Genomic DNA, 25,347 nt, shown 5'->3' on the forward strand with positions numbered 1-25,347 from the left:
ATTTCCAATGGTGGCCTTTAAAACTGGGTAGACCTTTATTAAGTTGGCTGGAGGGGAAGAACACTAGAGAGAATGGGCAGCCTGGGCAAAGGCTCAGAAGGGAGCCATGTTTGTGAGATCCAGACATGGTTAGACATGTGGGCTGCTTAAACCATGAGTGTACCTAGGGGCAGGAACATGGCGTTGAGTCAGACTGCAGGCTTGGGGCCGTTATCATTGAAAGGCTGTCACACACAAAAGGAAAAACACAGGGACTCTTGGGTTTCAGGGTGCCATGTTAGCGTACAGGTGGGTACGGATGGCTGCCTTTGGGTGGTAGGAGGATTTCAAGCACAGAACAGTTCAGCTCTTTGGTGTTTTGTCTGTGTGTCTCTAACCCTTGGGCCTGACACCAAATGGGAACTTTGTAAATGCTTGGTAAATTCAATTGGTTGGTAAGCCAGCTGGGTTGAAGGGACTTCAGAGCTGCTTAAACCCTTCCCCCTAGAAAATTCTGTTCTATTAATTAATCTGTGTTTCTTTGTCATTTTGATTAAGAAAAATTAAAATAATTAAAATGCCTATCCATTGGGGAAGCCCTTGCTCTCTGGCCAGCACTGTCTGACCTCACTCCCTTTGTGTGTTCACAATGGGCTACACCCCAGTGACCACCTGCCCCTGTCCACTAGCTGATCCCTGAGTTTCAAGTACCCTCAGACTGGGCCCCAGCACCCGTGGGACTCTCCTGGGTAGATTCTGTTCCAACATCCAGTTGGGTACTCAGGAGACTCCACAGGGTAATAAGAACTCTGAGCAACAAAGGCAAAATAGAGTCACCCTGATGATCACAAGCAGGGACCCTCTCCTCCCTGGTAATTGGTACTCCTGATCCCTGCCCAAAGACCAATTGGCCAGTGCCCTAGGCCCTGCCAGCAGCAGCCACTGTGACCCAGTATCATACACCTCTGATTTTATTCCCACTAGATCTACTTGGTCGCTGACCCCCACCCCACCCCCCCAAAGAGAACATCCACCTATCAGAACGGGGATTCTTCGGAGAGCAGAGATCGTCCAGCTTTTACTTCGATCCCTAGGTCGTAACTGTGCCAAGTAAGTACTTTCCAAATTCTTAAATGCTTTTTCTTTTGTTCACTCTGTCATCTATTCTAAACACATCTTCCCTTTGCAGATCAAGAAACTGAGGCCCTGTGAAATAAAGTGATAAAGGGGCACAGTCACAAGGGCCTTAGCTGGAAATAGAAATCTAGGTTATGTGAACCCAAAGTCAGTCCTTCGGTATTTCCTGAATCCATAAGAGACATGATTGTAAATGTACATCCTATATCAGTTTGTTTGCTACCATGAGGAGGAGGGAGGAAAGAGTTGGAGGTCTGCACCCTTGCTAAAATCAGCAGGGGCAAAAAGGAGAGGCAAAATTTGACTCTAAACCTTCCCTCTCTCAACTCCCATTTCTCTTTGTGATCTATCAGAACAATAGCACTAGAATGGCCGGTCTGCAGGGCCACTAACTGTAACCCTTCAGTGAATCATGGAGGGAATCAAGAGGCAGTAGCTGCTGCTGCTGCTGCTTTGGAACATGAAGAAGGCAGAAGGCAGGCTTGGAGCCCATGGGGGTATCCCCAGGTTTGAGAATTATATCAAGCATCACATGAGAGTCCAGACCTGGCCTGGGTTTTTTAAACACGGGTGGAATTGCAGAAGGTAAAGTGAGTTGGAAGTATGGTCAGAGGCCTAGAAGAGATGTATAGACAGGGGATAAGCCTAGAACCTAGGGGGTACTGAAAGAGGAATAGCAGGAAGTTAAGGGGGAGATAGGCTTGAGGCAGACTGAGCTTTCTGGGTTTAGGAAGAGTGAAGGGCATGTGACAATACTACCAGGAGAGCTGCTGTGTATAAGAGGGGACACTTGACATCCTCAGCTTCAGGGAATGTTATTGGAAAGTCACATGTAAGGGGGGCTAACCAGGAGGATTCTCCAGTGAGAAAGAAGTGCCTAGGGGACCCATTATAGTAGCCTCCCAGGCCACAACTGCCTGGCTGGGACCCTTTTAGGTACAGGCTGCTCCACTGACTTGGACTTTTTTTCTCTTAGCACCTAGGACTGGGCCTACTGGCAACCTATTATTAGGTACTCCAAAAATGATTGTTCAATTGAATTTCAGAGTTGTTGAATTTTTGACAATCCAATCACACTATAGGGAAGCTGGGATAAGGGTGGCTTAGAGATACCCAGCTCCCCCTGGAAGATTCTATCCTGTGAACTCACAAGGCCACTCAGTCTGTAGCTACTGGTCAGCAGCTAGAGAAATTCAGGTAAGTTCACTGTTTATCATTTGGAGAACCAACCCCCCATCTCTGTCCAGGGTTGCCCAATCTCACTGACATTGTGGGTTCATCATAGCCTGCTCCCTAATAACCATCCACTAGGTCCTTCCCAATGAATGAGGGGGCAGGGAACAAGCAGGGGTTGAATCCTTTAGCCTGTGAACCTCCCTCTGACTTGGGGACCAGCACCAGTGGGCAGTGAATTCCACACATCTGTTTCTACCCTCCAGTCCAAACTGTCTAAATATACAAGGTGACACAGACCAATTTAGCCAGGACTCCAAGTCCCAAGTTAGACAGCAAGGCAGCCAGGCTGCAGAATGTCCAGCTCTCTATGCCTTGATTTCCCCTGAGGCTTCCCTCCTTTGGACTTCTCCATCGTGCCCAATGCAGCTTTTCATCCTTCAAGATCACTTCAGCCCTGGAACTCAAATCTTGTTGGTATCCTGGGCTCCCTCCCTTTGATTGGAGACCTCTCTTCCCAGACGCTCCATCGAAGGGGAGAATCTAAGACACCCATTCCTTCCTTTCCCACTCAGCTACCCTCCCCTGGATGTCTCTATGATGTCCTTGTACCTTGTCTCCCACTTCCTTTTACATATCACCATCAGATTTTTCAGTCCTTTAGGGCAGGGGACTGTCTTTTGCCTTTCTAAGGCCAGCACTTGGTGTGGTATTTAATAAAATTTGTTGACTTTGACTTACTGACTGACTGACTAACCGACTGAGGATATCTTTGATTTGTTTCTGATCTGGGTTAACGTGTCTGTCACAGAATCAGATTCTTATGGTAACGATGGACCTTAGGGGACATCTCTTCTGGTTTATCTTAGATCTTCTTCTGTAGCCCCTGACCTGCCCCCCCCCCGTGCCCCTGGCCCCAGATTTGACAATTCAAACTCTGTTCTAGAGGCCAAATTGAAGGCGAAGAGATCTAGCTTCTCTTTTTGTGGCTGCCTATCTCCTTTTGGAGTAACTTTCCTGGCTAGGCCCTGCCTCCTGAAACCCAGGCTCCATCTGCCCTTGGGCAATACCACAGGCCCTGGTAAGAGCCATGAACGTCCTCTCCCAGATTATTGCCCAACCATATTCCAGGGAAGCCACCTCAACCACCATTCACAGCAGGAATTCACAACCACTAGGAGTCGTCCTCAGAATGTAGGGCTGGCTGGTCAAGCTGAAGTGGCTCCAGAGAGGAGCTGGGCAATTCTCTGTTAGCACGTGGACAACCACCTCCTTTCCCAAAAGATAGACCAGGACCCTGAACCTTAGAACCATCCTGAGACCACTAGCTTTCTAAGTCCTTAGTCATCTAGGAAGGATATAATCCTTGTGGAAAAGGAACTTGCCAACCTCTCCTCCCACCCCACACCCATCAACTGTCAACAGTCAGCCACAAAATAGGCAAATCCAAGAATCTGGCTTAGCAGAGTCCTTCAGAAGAGGGAACCTTGGAGTTATCCCTGAAGGCACTACCCACTGCAGCAGTCACCCTCAAAGTCTACCATGTCCCAAGGTCACCAGAGGATGATTGGGTCATCAGTGGTCTTCCCCAATTAGAATGGGAGCTTTGTGAGAGCACAGACTGCCTAATTTTTCTATTTGTATAAGCCCCAGGATTCCACACAGGCTTAGGGGCATAACAAGTCTTTCCCAAATGCCAGACCAAGCCCCAGTGGAATGAAGTGACAGGTACAGTCACAAGGGAGAAAGTTGGCCCAACTGAGGTCTAGGGGTGAGGATGGCTAGGGGGTGGTGCTCAGTGCGGGGATGGTTCCAAGCCAGGCTTCCAACCAAGCTGACCAGATTTAGACAGTACAACCCTCTCTCCTGGGGAGCAGCGGATCTTTAGAGAAATTCCCATTTCAGTGGGATTTTTGTCCTTGGTTCTCAAAGAAAACCTAAATGACATCACTGCATTAGAGTCAAGTCACAATGTGTCCAACTGACTGGTTGGACTAAGATGAGCTTGGAATGCTCTACCACAGGTTGGGCACAAAGTATCCATGGGGACATTAGAGTTGATATTCTAAACTTACACGTTTTCATATTAGGACACATTTGATACATTTTTCAATAGGTTGGACACTTCCAATCTGGGACCTCAGATCTTCTACAGCCAACCCTGGTTTTGACAAATGGGAAAGCTGAGACCCAGATGGAAGCCTGTGACTTTTCCAAGTGTTATAAGGGTTATAAAATGGGAAAGCAGAACGTGAACACCTTCCCATACCTTTCTTTGGATTCTCTTTTGATAACACCCCACATAGAAGTCAAAGCTTTCTAGGGTTAATAACTTAGACATGCAAAGGTTCTAGAGAACCTCTTCCAGGGTGCTGTGGCTAGTACAAATAAGAGATGGAGGTGGTTTCCAGTGCCCCTGGATGTCTGAGGACCATGATAAAATGCTTCTAAGTACAAAGATGCGCTAACTGAATTCAGTTCAGTGTCCTATAGAAGCTGTGAAAATAGCTGGCATTAGTTTAGAGGGAAAGGTTCTGTGTGGGCAGCAAAGTCAGGAAAAACTTCCTAGAGATGACATGGGACCAGGACCTTGAAACATGGGTAGGATTTAATTCTGGAGGTCATGAAGGAGTTGGATACACCTGAACGGCTTAATTGGGTGACTAGAGAAAGGTGCTTCAGATGAAATGGGTAGCATGCACAAGGACCTATAGGTAGGAAACCATATTGTACAGCAGGGGAGCAGTTAGAATATAGGGGTCAGCAGGGGAACAGAATATAGGGGTATATGATGGGGAAGAATGTGTCAGTCAGGGAGGGACATAAGGGGTGGTCAGATTTCCAGCTCTGGGTTTAGGATGAGAGGGGGTGAGGGGTTATCCTAATTGAAGGACACTTGAGCCTGGCATCCTACCCACTGCACCAACTAGCCTCCCTAAGTACTTATCTATTTGAATCAGGCACCCCTCCCCTCAAGCTCATTAGACAGGCCCTTCAGAATTCTGTGAGGATCCTTTGGTTCAAAACCAAGGTAGAAAAAGAGAAAACATTTCCTCTGTAAACTTGGGATGTGGTCTCCCAAAAAGATAATATTCAAACAAAGTAAAGACTGACAGAGTGCTTTCCGTGGGCGGGGGAAGCAAGATTGGGGGGGAAATTGTAAAACTCAAATAATATCTTTAATAAAAATAAATTAAAAAAGACAATATTCAGTGGAAGAATGAACAGGGAATATACATATATATATATATACATATACATATGTATATGTATGTATATATATATATATATATATGTATATGGAGGGAGGTGATAAGCATGTATTAAACAAGTAGAGAGGAAGACGGGTGGGGCCAGAGTGCAGTGGAAGACTCAGTAACTGCCTCTGTAAAATGAGGGGCAGATTAGATGACTTCAAAAGTCCCTTTCAAAACTCTGGACCACTGTTGTTCAATCACATCTCACTTTCTGTGACCCCTTTGGAGGTTTTCGGAGAGGAGATATTGGAGAGGCTTTGTCATTCTCCAGTTTCTTTTACAAATGGGGAAAGTGAGATGCCTGGCCCTTTCCCCCTAAAAGACGCTAAATTTCTATGAGGTCAAAAGTCCATTCAGTCTGGCTATTTGTAATTCGACTACAGAAAATGAATTAGGTGCTTGACATTTGGGGACACCCCTGCTCTTTAACCTAAGTTGCCCAACTTAACTGCCATTGTGGGCTCACCATGGGAAGCTCCCTAGTGACCATCTGCCAAGAATTGTCCAGTGACTCAGGGGGCAGGAAAACAGTAGTTGAATCTCCAAATCTTGGTCCCCTCTCTGATTTGGGGACCAGCATTAGTGGACAGTGAATTCCACAGACTTCCATCCATTCCAAAAGCTATGCCCACAGGTCATCACATAGAGTAGCTACCCGAGCCATGTCCCTAGCTTGTTCCAGCAGTGGGATCATGTGCCTGTTACTGGGTGGCAAAGGACCTGAGGGTACATCTAGTTTATTACAGATTTGCCTGACAAGCCTTGACTTCACCACCTGCTCCCCAGTGGTGGTTCCGCATTTGTTCAAGGAAGGGGCAACCCACTGTCCCCCAAGGTGGTCCATGCAGCTTTCCTCCTGGGTACTTCTGACACCTAGGCTAAATATGCCCATAGGCAACTTACTAAGATAATGAGAGTCAAGATTGGGAGCTTAGTGTCATCATCCTGTCCACAAGAGCCTTGGACATAGCAGTCCCTATATGGCCAACCAGGTGGTCTTTCAGAAGGGGCGTAACAATTTTGCCATCACTAACCCTTACTGGTCACTAACAGTCATCTGCAGAGCACCCTGAGGGCGAGATGAGAGGTGTGTCTGAAGTTAAGCAAACTACTGCCACCACTCATGCCCTTAATACAGCCAGCTTAGGGTCCTGAGCTTCAGAGGCCTGGAATGGACTCTCTTTAGCCCTCCCCTTGGATTTGTGACTCTCCAATGGCCTCAGGGTGCTGTAGCCACCATCTTCTCTTTACTAACAGTTCACTTCCCCCAACCCCAAATCCTAGACACATTCAAGTAGGCAAAGAGATACTAAGAAAGAAAGATGCTTGGTCATCTGTTTGGCTAGTTCTCTACCAGCTTTGTTTGTCCGCTTTGTGCCTATGCTGCAGCTGAGACCTCAAACATGGGGAACCCCCCCTCTTCACATGAAGAGTCAACCCCTCAGCCTGGCTAAGGGTCTTTTTCATCCTGGTTTCCACTTCACCATCTGATTTCCCTTCACTATCAATTCTCACTCAGTATGTACCAATCAGACCAGTCTGTCAGCTCTTTGTACCTCATGTCTGGAAGGCAGTATCCTTCCCCCAACCTCCCAGGGTCCCTCATCTTTGAGGCTATCTCACAAATGTTTCATAATTTTGTATTCTGGCCAGGAAAGGGATGATGGAGGGAGGGAGGGGAGCAAAAATTAGGCAGAGAAAGGGAGGGGTAATCTGAGACTCCCTTTCATCATCATGCACTGAGCTCTCATTAGCTGCTAGCAGCTGAGAACTGTCCATTTCTGCCCTAGGAAGCAGCTGGTGGACTTTTCAACACATAAAACTGATTTTTTATAAATAAGATTTGTTTGCCCATTGCTCCTTATTGAAGGAATGGTTTAGAATTTTAGACTTCCTTCAGAAGCCCAGTGAAGTAACTGTAAAGTATCCCAACTGAGAGGTGCCTGAGACTGCTAACAATTTTCAGAAGTCCTCATTAATATTCACAGTATGATATAGGGCCATATTCTTGGGGTAGAAGTCCAGGCAACTTATGTTTACATTGCGATGTTGGTCATATACCCCGAAGCTCAGAACTGGAGACCATCTGAGCCGAAGCAGTGCCGGTCTTCAAATCCCCACCACAATAACCCTGCCAAGTAATTATCCTTTCATTTGAGGATACTGAGTGAGCAGGTAGACACAAAACACCTGTTCTTGGCTTTCACCTCTCCTAGAAGCAGTCATTTAGAATGTTCCAATCACTGGTCTTAGAGGTAAAGGAGAATTTTAAACCAAAGGAATAACGAATGGGGGAATGAAGGATGTGGCAGAAATTGGAATGGGGGGGTGGAGATTTTTCAAAGCTGCTCATAGACTTCTAGGATGTTTAACTTGGGCGTCTTTAGAGACTAATGCAAACTCATTCTCCCGATGAACACGGAGATCCAGAGAAGCTAAGGGATTTAAATCAAAGTCATGCCTTTGAACGTTATGGGGCCACGCCAGAGGCTTATTCTAGTGTCTCCAGGTATACCCAATCCAGATTAATGGGCCTGCGACCTCAGAGGCTGACTCGGGTCACCCCTCCCCGCTCCCTGGAATGCAATTCCGGTCCTTGTGGCACCATCTCCCTACTATCATGGTGGTCCTTGAGAAAGGACAATCATCATCATCGGGTGACCGAGTGGGTCACTTGACCTGTGTATCGCAGTTTTTCATCTGTAAAATGGACAGGACGCATAAGTTCCGGGGAGGTGAGGCCCAGACACGGGGGCCTCCTTTCGCTACACGAGAGGGTCACCCAGAGCCCGAGTCCCGGAGTCCCTCCGTAACGGCTGAGACGGGGCGGGCAGGCTGGACAGAGCGATCCCGTGGGCTCAGGGGTCAGGCTTTTTCCGAGAGGCCGGCCGGAGGCAGAGGGCAAGCAGCGGACACACTTACTGGTACCTACGCGTCCGCGAGGAAGCCCTTCAGCCAAGCGGGCTCCAGGCCCGGAGGTTATTTAAATCACGCCCCGCCCCCCCCCCCGCCCCTCCCCCGTCGCCCAGGTTCGACTCCGCCCGGCGGGCCCCGCCTTCACGTGACGGCAGAAGGCGTAGCATGCTTGGTGGTCACGCCCTCGGAGGCTCGCGCTGCTTTTCCATTGGCTGCTGAGCCCAATTTTAAAAAGCCCTGCGCCTCCTCCTGGACCCAGACAGCAGCCTTGAGGGCCCGGCTCGCGGATTGGCCAGCCCCGAACCAATCAGGGCCGGGCTCTCTTCTCCGGTGGCAGTTTTCAAAATTGCTTCCCGAGCGCGAGCAGAGGTCCGCACACAGGGAGCTCCTCTAGGCCAACTGCCCCGCTCAGCCGCAGCCGCGCGGTGCCGGAGAGCCGAGCCTAGGCCAGGTAAGGAACACGGGAAGGGCGGCGAAGGCCGGACCCGCCGCACGGGCCGGCGCCTCAGCCCGGGGTCTGCCACCTGTGCCCCCGACTGCCTGCGCCGAGCCCCCGGGAGCCCTTTCGGGGCGCGTGCCTTCCGGAAGCCCGGGGGAGGGAGGCCCCGCCTCGTGAAGCCCCCCCCAAGTCAAACGAGAGCCCCCCCCCGCCCCGTGGGCAGCGAGGCGCAACCCTGCCCCAGCCTGCAGAGCTAGCAGCTCCTCCGTGGGCCTCCTCCGCCTGGCTTCGGGTCACGTGGCGCTGGGCACCAGGCCCGGCCCCCCACGAGGTAGGCCCCGCCCCCCTGATCTCCATAAAGCAATAGTAGCACTGCCGCGCCCCGCCCCCACGTGACTCACCTGCTGGAGCCCGGAAGTGCCAGTCTCTGCGGGGCGGGGGGCGGGGGGCGGGGGGCGGGGGGCGGGCCCCGCCCCCGCCGCCGCCCCCGGGCTGCTGGCACTGAGTGCGACCAGCTCCTGCTGAGCTTCGGCCGAGGCCTACACGGCCACGCGCGAGCGAAGCCATGCCAGGCGCCTGCACTCCGGAGCTCTGGGAGCTGCTGGAGCCGTGGCAGACGATTTTTGTGTGAGGGTCCCGGGAACGGGGAGCATCCGCCTGCCTCCTTTGCCCTCAACAGCCCATTCGCACCCTATTTTTACCTCAGTTCTCAGACCCCCATTTGATCTCAGCTTGCTTTCTTTTCAACCCGTTTCCCTTCTCACCCGAGTTTTCCCTAGGCTTCCCTTTCATCACGTTTTTACCTCTCTTTCCTGTCATTTTCCCCTCTTCCCTCAGCTTCCCATCTTTTGACCCTAATTTTACTTCATATTGGCTTTTCACCCCATTTTTGACCTCAGTTTCCCTTTTCACCCTTTCTGTTTTGTTTTGTTTTGGCCAGCAGTGGCGTTAAGTGACTTCCCAAGGGTCACACAGCTGATTTCTAGGGCCAGTGCTCTCTCCACTGGGCCACCTAGCTGTCCCTCACTCTTTTTGTACCTCCAATTCCCTTTCACACCATTTTTGCCTCAACATTTACTGTGTCCAGGGTTCCCATTCCCCTGGGATCACAAATGCTAGTGTTCCTTTTTGACCTGGGACTGTAACCTGGAATCTGGGACCAGAGTACGACACCCACTGCTATCAAAGGGTCCCCTTATAATCTCCTTCATAGCAGTTGTCTGACTCCTTACCATCTAGGGGTTGAGAGCTCTTGAAGCCACCTGTACATATACCCCCAAGGCCAGCTACTGGCTTGCTGAGGCCTGGCTTGGGCTCCATTCCACTCTTCCTCCAGTGAAACAAACCATTCTTTTCAACCTCCTAAATTGGCTTGGACTAGAAAATTGTTTCCCTATGACCTTTTGTTGGTTCTGCTGCTCCAGAATTCGTGCTGAGGCATTCTTTTAGAGATATTTGGAGGGGAATTTGGGAGAGCTTAGGCAAATTTCTGGCTGAGTTCTGCCTTCTTGAATTCACCTCTATTTGTTATTTTATAAAAAAAAATTAATTTAATTTAAAAAAATATAGCCAATAACTTAGATACATTTCTCCCATTTTAAGAGTAGGGGTTCTATTTGCTCCTTTAAACTTGGGAGTTTTGTTGTCCTTTTCCATGAGGGCATGAAATGTCAGTACCATCACCCTTAGTGGGGAGGGATATCTGGTATTCACTCTGTACAAGCTTTCACCATTTGTACCTTCTATAAATGTTCTTGAATTCTCACTGAAATATTGTTATACAAATTCAACTTAGCAGGTCAGTGCTGTATGTTGCTGGGGTTCCTAAACAAAGGTCCAGCTAGTCTTGCCGGGCTCTGTGGCTTCACGGGCCAAGACCCCAAAGAGAAATGTGGCTGTAACTGTTGGGGCAGATGGGAACACTGCCCCCTGCAGGTTTGGGTTCAGGTTCAGTGGGGATGAGTGGGAGGGTTTGAGTCTGTCCTCCCACTCCCCAAACAGATAAATACTTTGTTGACTGCTTAATGACTTTAATCAAATTTCTTCTTCTCTTTGAAAAACTAATCTGGAGGTCTGGTGGCAGCATCTATGTTATTAACAGTTGTCTTTGTCATCACGGTGATTTTTTATGAGTGGGAGGCCCTTTACTGTACTCAATTGAAGGGAAGGGACCCTTCCAATCTAACTTGGCATAGTGAATTTTGGAGATTTGAAATAGCTTGACCACACAGAAATGGTTTCCAAAGGAGACCAGGAAAGTTTATAAAGGGGAGAGCATGGAGAAATTCTGAACCAAAATAAGCTAGCTTTCAAGGATTCCAGGCATGGCAAAAGGTTCTAAACAGTGGGACAAAACCAAGGTGACAATGCCTTGTTGCTTGTTCAACAGTTGTCTCCTTTGTTTTTTGGAATAAATAGTTTTTTTTAAGTGTTGTGTGATCCATTCAACCCTGCTGTTTAGACTCAGTATGATAAAAGTGAGATTGGTCCTGTATAATTTCACTGTTGCTGATGCGCATTCTTATGGAGTCTCTTCAAAATGCAGAAAGCATCAATCCTGTTTCTATGGCAGATGAACATCTATCCTAGAAATTGTTTCTGTGCTCAGTCCTGAAGACCAGAACTCTCAGGGTCCATAGATAGAGATTTTAACTTAGTGATGACTCTTTTCCAAAGCTTTTGTTCAAAGGTGCTGGGTCTTTCTGATTACAGTAAACTGTTGGAGCAACAACTGAGTGTGGGAGATGCCTCGCAACTCCAGGTCTCTCAATGGCAAGGGGTCCAGATCCAGCAAAACTCAGCCCATGGAGAATACCAGAGGTGAAGCAGTTAGAGCCACAGAGAGCCAAGAAGCACGAAAGGTTAGCCAGGAGTATGATATCCTGATGCTTGGTTTGCTCTTCTTTCCCTACACTTGTCTGTTCACTGATGCCACACCCCCCTCCCCCAAATGAATCTGCATGTACCTTAGCTTACATAACAACTTTGGGTTGTTATGCACAAGCACTATATAAATGTTAGCTATTATGAATAAGAATAACATTAGATTTTTGGCATCACTGCCTCCAAAACCCCAAAGTAGCACAATGACTGCATCTGATGGCTTTTGTACCTACAGGCTAGACCACAAATGGCCTTTTTGATGAAAGGGAAGGGAGTGTTTCATTAGCATCAGAACTGTGGAACTTGGGCTTTTGGGGGTCCCTAACCTGAATTCTGATCATGAAAATACTTGCATTACTTTAGTGATGCTGTAAATTGTTCTAGCTTTGTTTTCTTTATATCAATTCATACTGATTTTCCCCATTTATCATTTTCAATAGTACAAGAATATTTCATTATATTCATATACCACAATATATTTAAGGATCTATCTCACAATCAGCAGCCCCCCCCCATTTCTTTGTTGTTTCCAAGAATGCTTCTATAACGATTTTGGTCTGTATTGGACCTCTCTGTCATTCTTGGGATTTACACTCCCTCCATTAAAGGATTTGATCTAGGTATACTTTAATAATAGTAATAATAATATTAATAATTAAGCTATCATTTATATAGCACCTATTATGTGCTAGTGCTTTTTACAAATATCCCAGTATGCCTTGCATTGAATATCAATTTGTATTTATATGACACCTGAAGATTTGTAAAATACTCTTGGGATACTTCATTTGTTGTTTCCTGGAAATGTTACATCTTATGTCTTATTCTGAATTCTTTTAATCAGATAAGCTACCTGTAGTGGAGCTGGTAGGGAAGGGGTTGGGGGGACAGGAGGGAAAGCAAGCAGGGTCATTTCAGAACATGGAAGATAGACCTAGAACAGCATGTGGAAACTGATACCAGGAGAATACAAAATGGTAAAGAAAAACAAGTGGGAAAAGAATATGAAAGGCAATTTTCCCCCACGAGTAATTTTTGACTAGGGCCTCTATTTGTCCGATGGTTGTATTAGGATGCTCTTGATAATCCTGTGTGTGCCTGACCAGTGACTGGGTGTTTCTGATGTGTCTCCTGTGATCCTAGGTGAATATGGCTTTCCATAGTGGCTGGCGAGAGATATTGTTATCCATATCTTTTTTAACAGGAGGAAAATAACCAGATAAAGAGATCACCATCTTCACCACAGGGAGCACCCAAGAAGCGGTCTGTTTTTGGAGATCTCACCAATGTGAGTAGCCTGGTTTTGTCTTGGTTTGTCCGTGTCTTCTAACCAGGTGATGGCTGATGGACTCAGGGGTGCCTGGAAACAACTAGAACTTAATACCTTTATTGTCTAGCTATGATAGCTTTGCTCTTGACTGTTGAACTGGAAATTTGTGCCTTGGCTCTGAGGCTTCCTTCCTGTTTTGAACTAAATGTTAGTGGGGTCTTGTATATTTATGGCATCAAATTAGGCTCAGGGCTCTGAGTGATTGATCTTTGCTTAGATTAAGATTAGAGAGTTTTGGAGGGATATAGGAGGAATGCTTGCTCTGTTCCACAGAATAGCCCTATATAATCCTGTAGTGACTTATCAGATAGAGTAGGCACCAGTATGCATTTGCAATCTTCATGCATTTCCTGTTAATATGTGCAACTTGGGCCAACTGATCTAAATCTCTAGGTTTAGCCGTCAAGGGAATTGCTGGACATTAAACAATATATCAGTGCAAGGAGGGCACATGAGTTAATTTAGTTACCTCCAGTTAAGTGGAACTAGTAGTCTGATATTATAACATTTGACAACTCCCTAATGCAGGGGTTCTTGAAAATATTTTAAAGAAATATTCTTTAAATCTTTAAGAAAAATATTTTAATTCTAAGAAGGGTCCATAGCTTTACCAGTCTATTGCCAAAGGACTCTGACACAAACTAGGTGAAGAACCCCTCTGCCCTAGGGAATGCTCAGGATTCAGGTCTTCAGGGTACCTGATCAGGTATAAGTTTGGGCAAAGGTAGCTTGGGAAATATATCTTCTATGCCTATTACAGTGGTTCTCCTTCTGGGACAGCCCTAAAAATCTCTGGTTCCTTTGTGACTTTTGAACAGACATGTAGGGTAGGAGAGTCTAAGGACTTCAACTGAGTCAGATTATTTAAGATCCCCTTTTATAAAACTAGTTCTCAGAGGCAGACCTTTCAGTTCTGCCTATCTGTGGATGTCCTTTTGATTCTTATATAAGGGAGAAAAGTAGGGAGGGATAGTTATCAGAACAGCAGATTTGTTTCTTTGACCCATTCAACTGGTGTTACATATGTGACTGCTGTAGCATCCCCTAAATTTTAACTTAGCAATTTGGTCAATTTCTGCTCTCACGGATATAAGTGTTTTAATTTATTATTTTTTTATTTTTAGAAAGGTTTTATTTATTTTATATTTTACAATTTGTCCCCCAATCTTTCTTCCCCCCCACAGAAGGTACTTTGTTAGTCTTTACATCATTCCCATAGTATGCATTGATCTAAGTTGAATGTGATGAGAAAGAAATCACATCCTTAAGGAAGAAATATTATGAGATAGAGCAAAATTACATAATAGGACAGCATTTTTTAAATTAAAAGTAATAGTCTTTCATCTTTGCTCAAACTCCACAATTCTTTCTCAGGATAAGTGTTTTAATTTAAACATTAGTAATGTGACCTCCTGAGATTTTCTACCTTGTGCCTTGTCAGCCTAATCTGGACAGTGAGGTAAGCTGACACTTTGAGTAGCCAGAAGGGGAGGATCTAGAACCTATATTCAGGTGCACCTGAGTGGTTTAATTAATTAGCCTCACTAGTAGACCCTGCTGTAGAACTTGGTTATTTATCCTCCTCCTTTTTGTGATTTAAGTAGGGATTTCATTCCTCCTACCTCTTGGCCAGTAGATTAAATAGAAAAGTCAAGGATCCAGAATGCTACTCCAAACTTGATAGCTAACCAGGCACCTTGACAATTATTTGAATCAGACATAATAAAGATGTATTTTCTAACTAGTGTTACTTGCACCTTCTTATTGAACTTCAGTCTTCAGAGGAATGTTTTTCCTGTTAGACCTGCAATGGTTCTGTTCAATTTATTTTCCAGGCTCACCAGAGTCAGCCTACACAGTCCAAGAAAGATATGGTCAAGGGTAATAATAAGAAGGTACTTAGGAGCACAGTGGCTCAAAGTCTCTGCAAAAACAATGGGTTCAACTTCCAAAAGTAAGTAAAAGTCATGTATAACCAGAAGTTAAGGGGATAACATCCTATCTTCATCAGAGAATTTACTTAGTAAGCCACAATGGTGTTTGTCGTGTTAACTTTAGGCATTATAGTAGGTGATTGCTGATTGTATTGGGTAGAATTGTGGAGAAGTCTTGCTTAGGAATTTGGGAAAAGGGCTTTGTGCTTACCTCTTAGGAATTCACTTACCATTTTTGTGGTTGGTTTTAATTTTTAATTTTTCAGGAAGTTAGCAGAAAATAATCAAAGGCTTCTCACTCCTACCTTCTGAGAGAAGTTGGATTTCTGCTGTTACAAAGTAATCCTTCATCACTGGCCCTAATCATTCCTGTTGCTGGATTATTTCTTGGTCTCTTCTCCCTTTGCCTAAAACCTGATATATGAAGGGACTTAGTACTGTCCTGATGGCTAGTCACTTTATGCAATCAGATTAGTGATTCTTCTCCCTACCCTTACCCTTCCAACCTCAACTTATATTTAACTTGATCTCTTGCTACTTTATTCTTCTGACCCTGGCATTAACATTTCCCCAAAGAGACTTTTTGCTTAATATCTTATAACCATAATTATATCCTTGACCTCCTGTACCATGATCTGATTTCAATCTAGTCCATGTTGCCTGCTGGGCTAACTGTTCAACTCTCCACATAGGTTGGCTGTCTCACAACTTGATCTGATATTATCCTCTAGATCAGGGGTAGGGAACCTCTGGCCCACAGACTGGTGTGGTCTGGTGTGGCCAAGGCAATCTCAGGCAGAACTCGAAATTCAATAAATCTAGTAGCTTTTCAGGGGTGAATTAATAGCTCAATAGCCCTTGATAGAAAAAAAATGTTCCCTACCTCTACTCTCTAGATGAAGGGTTCTGCCTGGTATTTCAGCTCAACAAACTATTTTAAGTCTCTACTTTATATATATACATATATGTGTGTGTGTGTATGTGTGTCTGTGTGTATCTCCCTAATAGGAAAGCTGTCTTTCTCTCTGGTCTGTCAGGGCTTTTTCTGTATATCATAGCTCTAATCTGCAGGGTTCTTTACTCACATAGGAAACAAAGTTCCTTGACTCTTTTAGTATCTTCCTTCCTTCTCCATTACTATTTTCATGTTAAGATTTCTAAACTTAGGGGTGGCTAGGTGGTGCAGTGGATAGAGCACTGGCCTTGGAGTTAGGAGGACCTGAGTTCAAATCCAGACTTAGACAATAAATACCTAAGCAGCAAGTCACTTAACCCCATTGCCTTGCAAACCACTCTCTCCCTCCAAAAGCAAAAAGAGATTTCTAAACTTGCATTTTATTGTCACCAGCTCTGAATTCTAGGTATGAAGATCAGAAACAGAGAAGGCTTGGCATCTAGTACTTTTGGTATAGATACCATCACCTGGTTCAAGGCATTTTCTGTTGTCTTTCATGCCCTTCCCTCCACTCACTCCTTGAGCTCTCCATACATGTCTCCTCCTCTGTCACAGGCAATCATAAAATGTAGGAAGAATAAAAATTCCAAAATGGTCTGCCTATTCTGTTGCCTGGCCTGTTTATTTAGCTTGGGGACCATGGGGGGTGGTACTTAGAGAAGATCTGTCTATGTTTTGAGGTTAAGACCCTTTTCCCAGTCAGGTTCCCTAAGAAACAACATCTGAAATCTGAAATCTCCCTTCATGCACTTTGCCAATGAGAACAGTGGCTAAAGCTCCTCAGTTTGTCCTAGGTCTACTTTCTCTTACAGGTCTGGTGCCAAATCCACTTCAGAGGATGCCTCTGTCAGCTCTGGGCCTCCTCCTGTCAGTGGGGGACTCATGGTTGTCCCAGAGGAGGAAGATTCTGCGAGGGTACAGGCAGGACCCAGTATTGAAGAAGCCTCAGCTGCAGAACCAGGAACAAGCAAGGTACTCTTCTTTCTCCTTGTTCCCATTTTTCATATTCCTTGCCTAACTGAAATGATCTTTGGAGCATTCAGGAATTGTCTGAGAAAAGCAAGCCTGGAGCTCTGGAGATATTTCTTCTCTCCTAGTCAGAAGATGATATTGCTTAAGATTACATCTGCATCTGTCCACAACCAGGTGGACCAAACACTGATTTCTTTTTTTGGGGGGCAGCTGCTGAAGACCGGGCTCACCAGATCATGTTCCTTGTCTTCTGGTCTAAATTTTCCCCCAGATCAGGTTATCCTTAGATAAGTGGTTATTAATAATTATGTTCAATAAGTATTTAAGAACTCACTGAGTGAAATGAAATAATTTAGGTTTGAGAAAGAGGCTATGTTTCTCCCCCCTTGATCTAATCAGCTGTTAAGTACCACCACCAGCAGATTAGTGATCAATTAGCACAAAGATTGAGAAGTCAGTACCTGTTTTACCCCTAGAATTGATTGTACAGCTTGGGAGACACTGGGACAGGACTGCCCAGCATGGTATGCCATCATCAGTGAGGGTGCTACTGTCTGTGAGGAAGGCAGAATTGAAGCAGCTCAAAAGAAACGTGACATCTGTAAGTTTAGAGGACCTACCCAGGTGTTCACATGGACTATTTGTGCCCAACCTGTGGTAGAGCATTCCGAGTTAGTATTGGTTTGATCAGCTACATGCTGTCATTTGTCTCAAATGTAGTGATGTCGTTTTGATCTTCTTTGAGAACCCTAGAATATTGGTAGAAAACAAAAGAGACTATCTTAGAGTAAATAGACCTTGAACGAATAATTAGAGGGTTAATGTTTGGCAAGAAGGAGAAAGGGAAGTGATCATGTATGTATTAGAGAAGACTTAGAAGATGGGAAGAAACGATTTGGGAAAGGAAAGAAGCCATATAGAATAAACTCTAGCAAGAAATTCAGGGGAACAGATGGGGTTCCTGGGCACAAATTCTACTGGGTAGGCTGGTCTTAGTACTGAGGAAACCAAAGCATCTTGTCCTGGTAGGTTTTCCCCCAAAGATGTAGCATCTTCTTTGGTTCTGTGGGCATGCCCAGGGAGGGAGTTCTTCTAGCAGGTCAGATGTATTACCATCTGTTAAATGTGCAGAGCAGTAGTTACTGGGCATTATGACATGTTCCACCCTTCAGAGGAGTTTAGGTTTGACATTGCTGAGGGGTTGAACTTTGAAATGCCTTAGTTGGAAGATGGGGTTGGGAGAAAGACTTGCAGTAGGTACATTTCTATGTCTCCCCTGAGAGCTGTCTCTTCCTGATGGATAGATGCCTGTAATGGAGACTACAGAAAGAGTGGAAGAGGACCCCTATACCACTACAGAATATGCCAAGGAAATCTTCAAGTACATGAGAACTAGAGAGGTATGTGATCTACATGTGGCTCAGGAGCCTGGGGAGCTTAAAGCTTACAGATTGGGGGTATTGGCTTTTCCATTTTTCTACTTGCTGTTTCTCAAGCCTGTAAGTGGAAGACATTGAAAGCCTTTGAGAAACCACAAAATCACTGTCTTTAGAACCAAGGAGGTAGGACCAGGAAGAGCAATTAGAGAGTATAAGCTTGAGGATCACTTTCTACACCTCCCTTCTGGGACTGTTGTAGGGAATCTAGTCTTCTTTCTATGCTCTGGATGGATTCCCCACATGTGTGGAAAATAGTGTCCTTTGATTTTTACCTGATCATTATAATTGTTTCCTTCTTTCAGTATGTTCATGAATCTATTCGTTAATTGTGCAATTCCTTTATCTGGTCATAATCTGTTGTCATTCTACTTCCTCTGCCTTTCACTCCCTGACTGTTTTCTATCTAATCTCTTGATCCCTCAGTCCTTTCCTAGGCTATCATTCCTTCCCCACTATCCTCGGCTCCCTTTTCCTTTCCTGTCTCGACCCCTTGGGTGAACCATTTCATTCCCATGCTGTCATCAACTCTTTTTTTTTTTTTAGTTTTTGCAAGGCAATGGGGTTAAGTGGCTCGCCCAAGGCCACACAGCTAGGTAATTATTAAGTGTCTGAGGCCGGATGTGAATTCAGGTACTCCTGACTCCAAGGCCAGTGCTCTATCCACTATGCCACCTAGCCGCCCTGTCATCTACTCATGATGCTCTTGCTCCTTCATTCTTTTGCTGAGCTTGCTCCCAAATCATTCCCACTACCCACTGCCCTCTCTTCCTATTCACATGCTGCTGAAAGAAATTGGAGAGAATCATGAAACCATGCTGACCAGGTCCACTACAAATTTGTTTCACCATCTCAGCTGGACTCTCAACGTGGCAAGGCAATTCTTTTACACTTCTCTAATTGACTCTGTTCCATTCACCACAATGACTGTTCCAAAGGTTTTTGTTCTTCAGCAAACCTCCCATGAGCTTCTTCCTTCTACCCTCTCAGCTGAGAGTCTTGTCTCATGTCTTAACTGAAAAACTTAAAACTATTTGCTGAGAGTTCCCCCTTTTCTCATCTTCCATTCTGAGACATCTTCTCCCACTCTTCTCCTTCATCACTGTCTCTCATAAGGAAGTGGCCCTTCTCTTTGCCAGGGAGATTTCTCTCTACATACACAAGTGATCTCATGCTATCCCATCCTTTCCAAACAGATTTCCTCTTCTCTCAACCCCATTTTCACTAATCTGCAGTCTTTGTCTACTAGCTGGAGCCCAAACATACCCTTGTCTTTCCCATCTTCAATACCTCCATTTCACTAGCTGTTGACACACATTTTACTCCCTTTTGTGACTGAACTGCAGAAGGTAATTTCTACTTCTTTCCTCTCTTTTCTTAACTCTCTTCAGTCTGGTTTCTAATCTTATCATTCAACTGAAAGTGTACTCTCCAAAGTTATTGGTATTCTCTTAATTTTCAATCTATTGACCTTTTTTCAGTTCCCCTCTTGACTTTTCTTCAGCCTTTGACTATCATTCACCATCTCCTCCTTAATACTTTCTTTTCTCTAGGTTTATTCTCTCCTGGTTTTCTTTGTGTCTATCTCACAATTCCTTCTCTCATTTTTTTCATATTTTTTTAGGTTTTGCAAGGCAAGTGGAGTTAAGTGGCTTGCCCAAGGCCACACAGCTAGGTAATTATTAAGTGTCTGAGGCCGGATTTGAACTCAGGTACTCCTGACTCCAGAGCCAGTGCTCTATTCACTGAGCCACCTAGCCACCCTGTCTCCTTTTTTTAAAACAAATTTTTAAATTAAATATTAATTCATTTAAACTAATAGTAACAAATCCATTACATGTTAAAATAAATAATATTTTATGGGGGACACAGTATTTCCAAAAGAAAAACAATAGTGAAAAGAATAGCTTTGTTTTTTATTTTTGCAAATCTGTTCAATGTCTGGCTTGATAAGAAGGGAACTGGATTCTCATACCAGCTTCTGTAGTTGATCTATGCCTATATGTTGTATTAGTTGAAGTAGATGTAGAAAATTCTTTTACTGGCTCTTCATTGAGGTTGTATGCACTAACTGTGGGTATTCCCCAAGGTTCTTTTTGCCATTTCATTTGGTAATTTCGTCAGCTCTCATGAATTCTGTTATATCTGGCAGCTAGGTGCTTCAGTGGATAGAGTGCCAGACCTGCAGTCAGGAAGACCTGAGTTAAAGTTCAGCTTCCTTTACTAGCTTTTGACTCTTGGCAAGTCATTTAACCTCGGTTTGCCTCTGTTTCCTCATTTGTAAAATGAGCACAATAACATCAGTACCTACCTCCCAGAGTTGTTGTGAAGATTAGATGAGATGATAATTGTAAAATGCTGACACATTGCTGGCATATCATAGGCACTGTATAAATGTTAGCTAGTATCATCATCTGTCTAGATGATTTACTGACATATTTATAACGTTTGTCCTTCATTCTTGAAGAAGACAATGACATCAGGGAGGTGAGACCATGACAAGCACATTAATTGGATTGGAGTGGGGTGGGGGGATGTGCTCAGTCACCAGCCTCACTTTCTCTTCCAGAACCATCTAGGTCCAGGGGCCAGATAGGAATCAGGATGACTAGAGATGACCCTGGATGTGAGGTATTCAGAGTTAGGTATCAAGTGTCTGAGACCAGATTTGAACTTGGATCCTCCTAACTCCAGAGCTGGTCTCTGGCCACTGCAGCACTTAGCTGCCATTATCCAGCCCTAATTTCTTTTCTGACCTCTTTAGAGTCTTACATGTCTAGCTGCTTATTTGATGTCCAGAAGTAGATGTTCCCTAGAGACATCTTAAATTCACAATGTCCAAAATTGAACTCATTATCTTTCCCTCCAAACCCTCTCCTCTTCTAATTTCCCTATCACTGACAAGGGCACCACCTTCCTCCCAATCACTCAGACTGGAAACCTGGGTGTCTTCCTCAACTCCTCACTCACTCCCATATCCAATCAGTTGTCAAGTCCTTTTGATTCTACCTTTGCAACATAGCTAATCTCTCCCCTTTCCAGTCTATCTTTCACTTGGTGTCAAATAGCTTTTCCTTAAGTACAGAGCAGACCATGTCACTTTTTTGATTGGTTGTTGAAGTTCTTCATCTGGCCTCATTTTTGCCTTGCTAGTCTTCTTCCACATACTCTGTGACCCAGACCTATTGACTTTTTGACTTGTCTTTACACAAACCATACCAGCTCACAACTTGGAGCATTTTCTCTGCCTATCCTACATGCCTAGAATTTTCTTCTTCTTCTTCTCCATCTCCTGGCTTTCTTCAAATCTCAACTGGAATCCTATCTAGAAACCTTTTCTTGTCCTTCCTTCCCTCTGAGGTTATCTCGTGATCTTGGTTAAACATAATTGCTTGCATGTTATCTTCTTCATTAGAAGGTGAGCTCCTTGAGAGCAGGGATCATATTTTTGTCTTTCTTGGTATCATCCTGTTCTTGGCATAGCACAAGTATGTTCTGACTAGTGAGCTTACACTATCAGCTCCCAATTTTTTTTAGGATTTTTGCAAGGCAAATGGGGTTAAGTGGCTTGCCCAAGGCCACAAAGCTAGGTAATTATTAAGTGTCTGAGACCGGATTTGAACCCAGGTACTCCTGATTCCAGGGCCGGTGCTCTATCCACTGCACGACCTGGCCGCCCCTCCCAATTTTCTTGTCTCCCCCACTGGAACAGATGTATCTTGGCTGGACCTCCAGCTATAGTTTTGGCAAAGAGCATAGAATTATATGCTAGTCTTCTCTTTGACAAAATAATTAACTGAGGATAGCCCAGAGTCAAAGAAGCTGCTATGTGGAAATTTCCATTGTTGATCTTTGACTTCATCCCACTGGCACAATTGCACAGGAGCTTGGAACCTTGATTTTCTTGCTTCTGTTGGTCCCTTAGTGGAAATGATACTTTCCTAAAGCATCCTCCCATTTGGTTCTGCACATCCCATGTCTCAAAAATAAAGTGTCCCTTTGTCATGTAGATGTGGGCCCTTTCAGGTAGGACTTGCAGGCTAGTAATAGTTGTGCCGTTTGACTGCTCTGGTTATGACCAATCCATTCCCCTTTGTTCCTCTTGACTACCAGGAGAACTTCCCAATCTCAAACTACATGGTCAAGCAGCATGATATCAGCAAGGATATGAGAGCCATCCTGGTGGACTGGATGGTGGAGGTGCAGGTAAGTCTGGCAGCTTCTGACAGGGAAAACTGGTGGCAAGATGTTTTAGAGAGAGCAGCCACATGGATAGCTGTTCCCCTGTGCCCATCTTAAGACAAATGAATAGGCAGCACGGTTGACCCATCCCTGCTTTATAATTCATCTCTGCCCAACAGTGTCTTTGGCAAAAAGTCTCTGAGCTTTGGGTTCGGAAAGTAGCATAGTAGTTTGATAGACCTAAAGAATAATTCCTTATTTCAATGGAACTTTATGTTTTGTTCATACATCCTCATTTGATCCTACATAATTCTTTATGACATCTCTTGGCTTAGCTACAACTAGAGGTACTCTTAGGCTAGATCCCTGGGATGAAATTTTCCTAGGGAAAGGGCTGCCTATTTCTGCTCATTTTCCCTGGCCTTTCTGTGTCAATCCTTTTTTATTCAAAAACTGTAGGCCTGTCTGATTTCTGACTTGGCAGCCCTGCCTCTTCTGGATCTTCTCAACTACATACTCTGAGTGTGTGTGTATATACCAACTGGTAGCAGGAAGCCAAAAGTAGCTAAAAACAGACTAGAAGACAAAGGAAATCATGTTGGACTTAGATATGGGATGTGCTGTCTCCTTTTGCAGGAGAACTTTGAGCTGACCCATGAGACCCTGTACTTGGCAGTGAAATTGGTGGATCACTACTTGATGCAAGTGGTGTGCTTGAGGGACAAGTTACAACTGATTGGATCCACTGCTATCCTGATTGCATCAAAATTTGAGGTGAGTCCCTGGGTATGATCCTAGAACTTTGAGAGAAACATCATGTTAACCATTTCTTATCCAGGAGCAGAGAGGCCTGAATGCCATCTTTAGCCCCACCAAACTATATCTGCTCTACCCAGAAAGAGAGCCTAGGGTTAAGCTGTTCTAGCTGAGTCTAGTAAGGGTTGTCATTTTCTCCATTTCCTGGGTATCTCCAGTATCTTTCAAAGTTCCCTTCTAGGGAGGGGGGTGGGTGATGTCAGAGGCATGTTGGTACAAGTAGAGTGATTCCTCTGCAGGCTGGTTGCCATCTCATATCTGTTCCCACATAGGGAACAGTCAGGGAAAACGTGTTTATATCTGATATGCAAAAGACTTGCTCTATTTGCCTCATGTTAACAGTGATTTGAAATAGTATAGATGAAATGAAAGTGATTTCAAAGGCATGGCGTATTGTATTCCCTACCAAGGAGAGCTCTTTTTTTTTCTCTTGGCCCCTTCTTGATAACCAGAGTTTCCTTTTTCTCTCTGTGAGCTAACCTTCACATTTTTTTAACTGAGTCACTTGTCTTGTACTTTTCTGACCTTTTCTTCAGTTAGGCATAAGAAATTCTAGGATCTTGGAATAAGAAATAATACCTTATTCTAAGGCCCTCAAAAGGTGTTTGTTTCAGGTCAACCAATGGTTTTCGGAGTTGGTTGTGAAGGCTTGTGCCAGGAATTAGGGATTTCTTCTATCCTACCTCTCTCATTCTTTTAAGCACCCTATCCTAAGGGGAGAGGCACTGTCTTATTCCCATATGACTTCTCTTTTAACTTTCTTTTTTAGGAACGTTGTCCACCCTGCATAGATGATTTCCTATATATTTGTGATGATGCTTATCAGCGAGAGGAGCTTCTCTCCATGGAAATCAGCATCCTACACACCCTCAACTTTGATATTAATATTCCTATTGCCTATCGTTTCTTGCGCAGATTTGCCAAGGTGAGAGGAAATCACTAGGTCACATAGACCTCTTCTACCCTAGGGCTCTTCTCGCATGGGATAAAGGGAAGTTCTTAAATTAGGGGCAAGTTTCTTCATTCCCAAATTTCCCTAAGTCAGAACCTGACAGCATTTCAGGAGAGTGTCATAGGGTGGGGGAGCGGGGAGAGCTGGCTAGGTGATGCAGTGAATAGAACACTGAATCTGGAGTCAGGAAGCCCTGAGTTCAAAGCTATCCTCAGATACTTAGTAGACATGTAGCCCCAGTAGCTAAGTGGTCTCTTAATTTCTGTCTGCCTCAATTTCCTCATCTGTTAGATGGAGGTAATAACACCTATCTCCCAGCATTCTTATGAGGATAAAATGAAATATTTACTAAAGAATTTTGCAAGCCTTAAAAATGGTTTATGAATGCTAACTGTTATTATTCAGAAATAGGAGTATTAGGAGGCTGGAGAGAAGGGTGCAGGGTAGGAATGTCTTTTGGATAATTTTGCCTAGGGCCATTTCTAATTTACAAACATCCTGTATGTTATGGACTGGAAGATATCTTTAGATTGCCAAATGCCACTCCTAGACCCTTGAAGGAAAGAATTTAGGCAAGGAGAAACCAGGGGAAGGAAAGATTCTTCTTGTTGGAATTGACTCATGGGGACAAAATGTCAGAGATGGAAGGGATCATGGAAGTTCTCTAGAGCAACCCTCATGTGAACACAAATCCCCCAACATTTCTGACAAATGCTCTCCATCCATTGCTCCTAGACCTCCAGTGAGGGAAAATATTCCCTGCCTTTGAGGCAGCCCAGTCCACTTTTGGATATCTGGAATTGTTAGGAAGTGTGGTTCCTTTATTGAGCTAAGATCTTTTCTGCAATGCTCATCTCTTGCTCCTAGTTGGATCCCTTGAGCCCTCTTCCACATAACAATCCTTCAGTACTTAAATGCTACAAAAGGGTTCCTCCCCTCCAGTGCCTTCTGCACGCTAAATGTCTTCTGTTTCTTTAATCAGTCTT

The 25,347-nt window shown here is 44.7% G+C and overlaps 1 protein-coding gene across 3 annotated transcripts in view; it reads left to right on the forward strand.

Moving 5' to 3' along the window:
- The first annotated feature begins 672 nt into the window (after positions 1-672).
- CCNB3 (cyclin B3) overlaps positions 673-25,347 on the forward strand; it is a 28,218-nt gene continuing 3,543 nt past the window's right edge. The window contains exons 1-11 of one of the 3 annotated variants that reach the window (XM_074203111.1): positions 673-851; positions 964-1,089; positions 2,163-2,313; positions 11,614-11,762; positions 12,989-13,072; positions 14,950-15,068; positions 16,816-16,975; positions 18,280-18,375; positions 22,525-22,617; positions 23,230-23,367; positions 24,179-24,334. In XM_074203111.1, coding sequence (XP_074059212.1) covers positions 11,646-11,762; positions 12,989-13,072; positions 14,950-15,068; positions 16,816-16,975; positions 18,280-18,375; positions 22,525-22,617; positions 23,230-23,367; positions 24,179-24,334 — 963 coding nt within the window. In that variant the 5' untranslated portion in view covers positions 673-851; positions 964-1,089; positions 2,163-2,313; positions 11,614-11,645. Of the gene's footprint in view, positions 852-963; positions 1,090-2,162; positions 2,314-8,804; positions 8,914-11,613; positions 11,763-12,988; positions 13,073-14,949; positions 15,069-16,815; positions 16,976-18,279; positions 18,376-22,524; positions 22,618-23,229; positions 23,368-24,178; positions 24,335-25,347 lie in introns of those variants that run through there. The other 2 variants (XM_074203110.1, XM_074203112.1) reach the window with 2 other exon arrangements.

Source organism: Macrotis lagotis, chromosome X, assembly GCF_037893015.1.
Source record: "Macrotis lagotis isolate mMagLag1 chromosome X, bilby.v1.9.chrom.fasta, whole genome shotgun sequence".
Taxonomy (NCBI): Eukaryota; Metazoa; Chordata; class Mammalia; order Peramelemorphia; family Peramelidae; genus Macrotis; species Macrotis lagotis.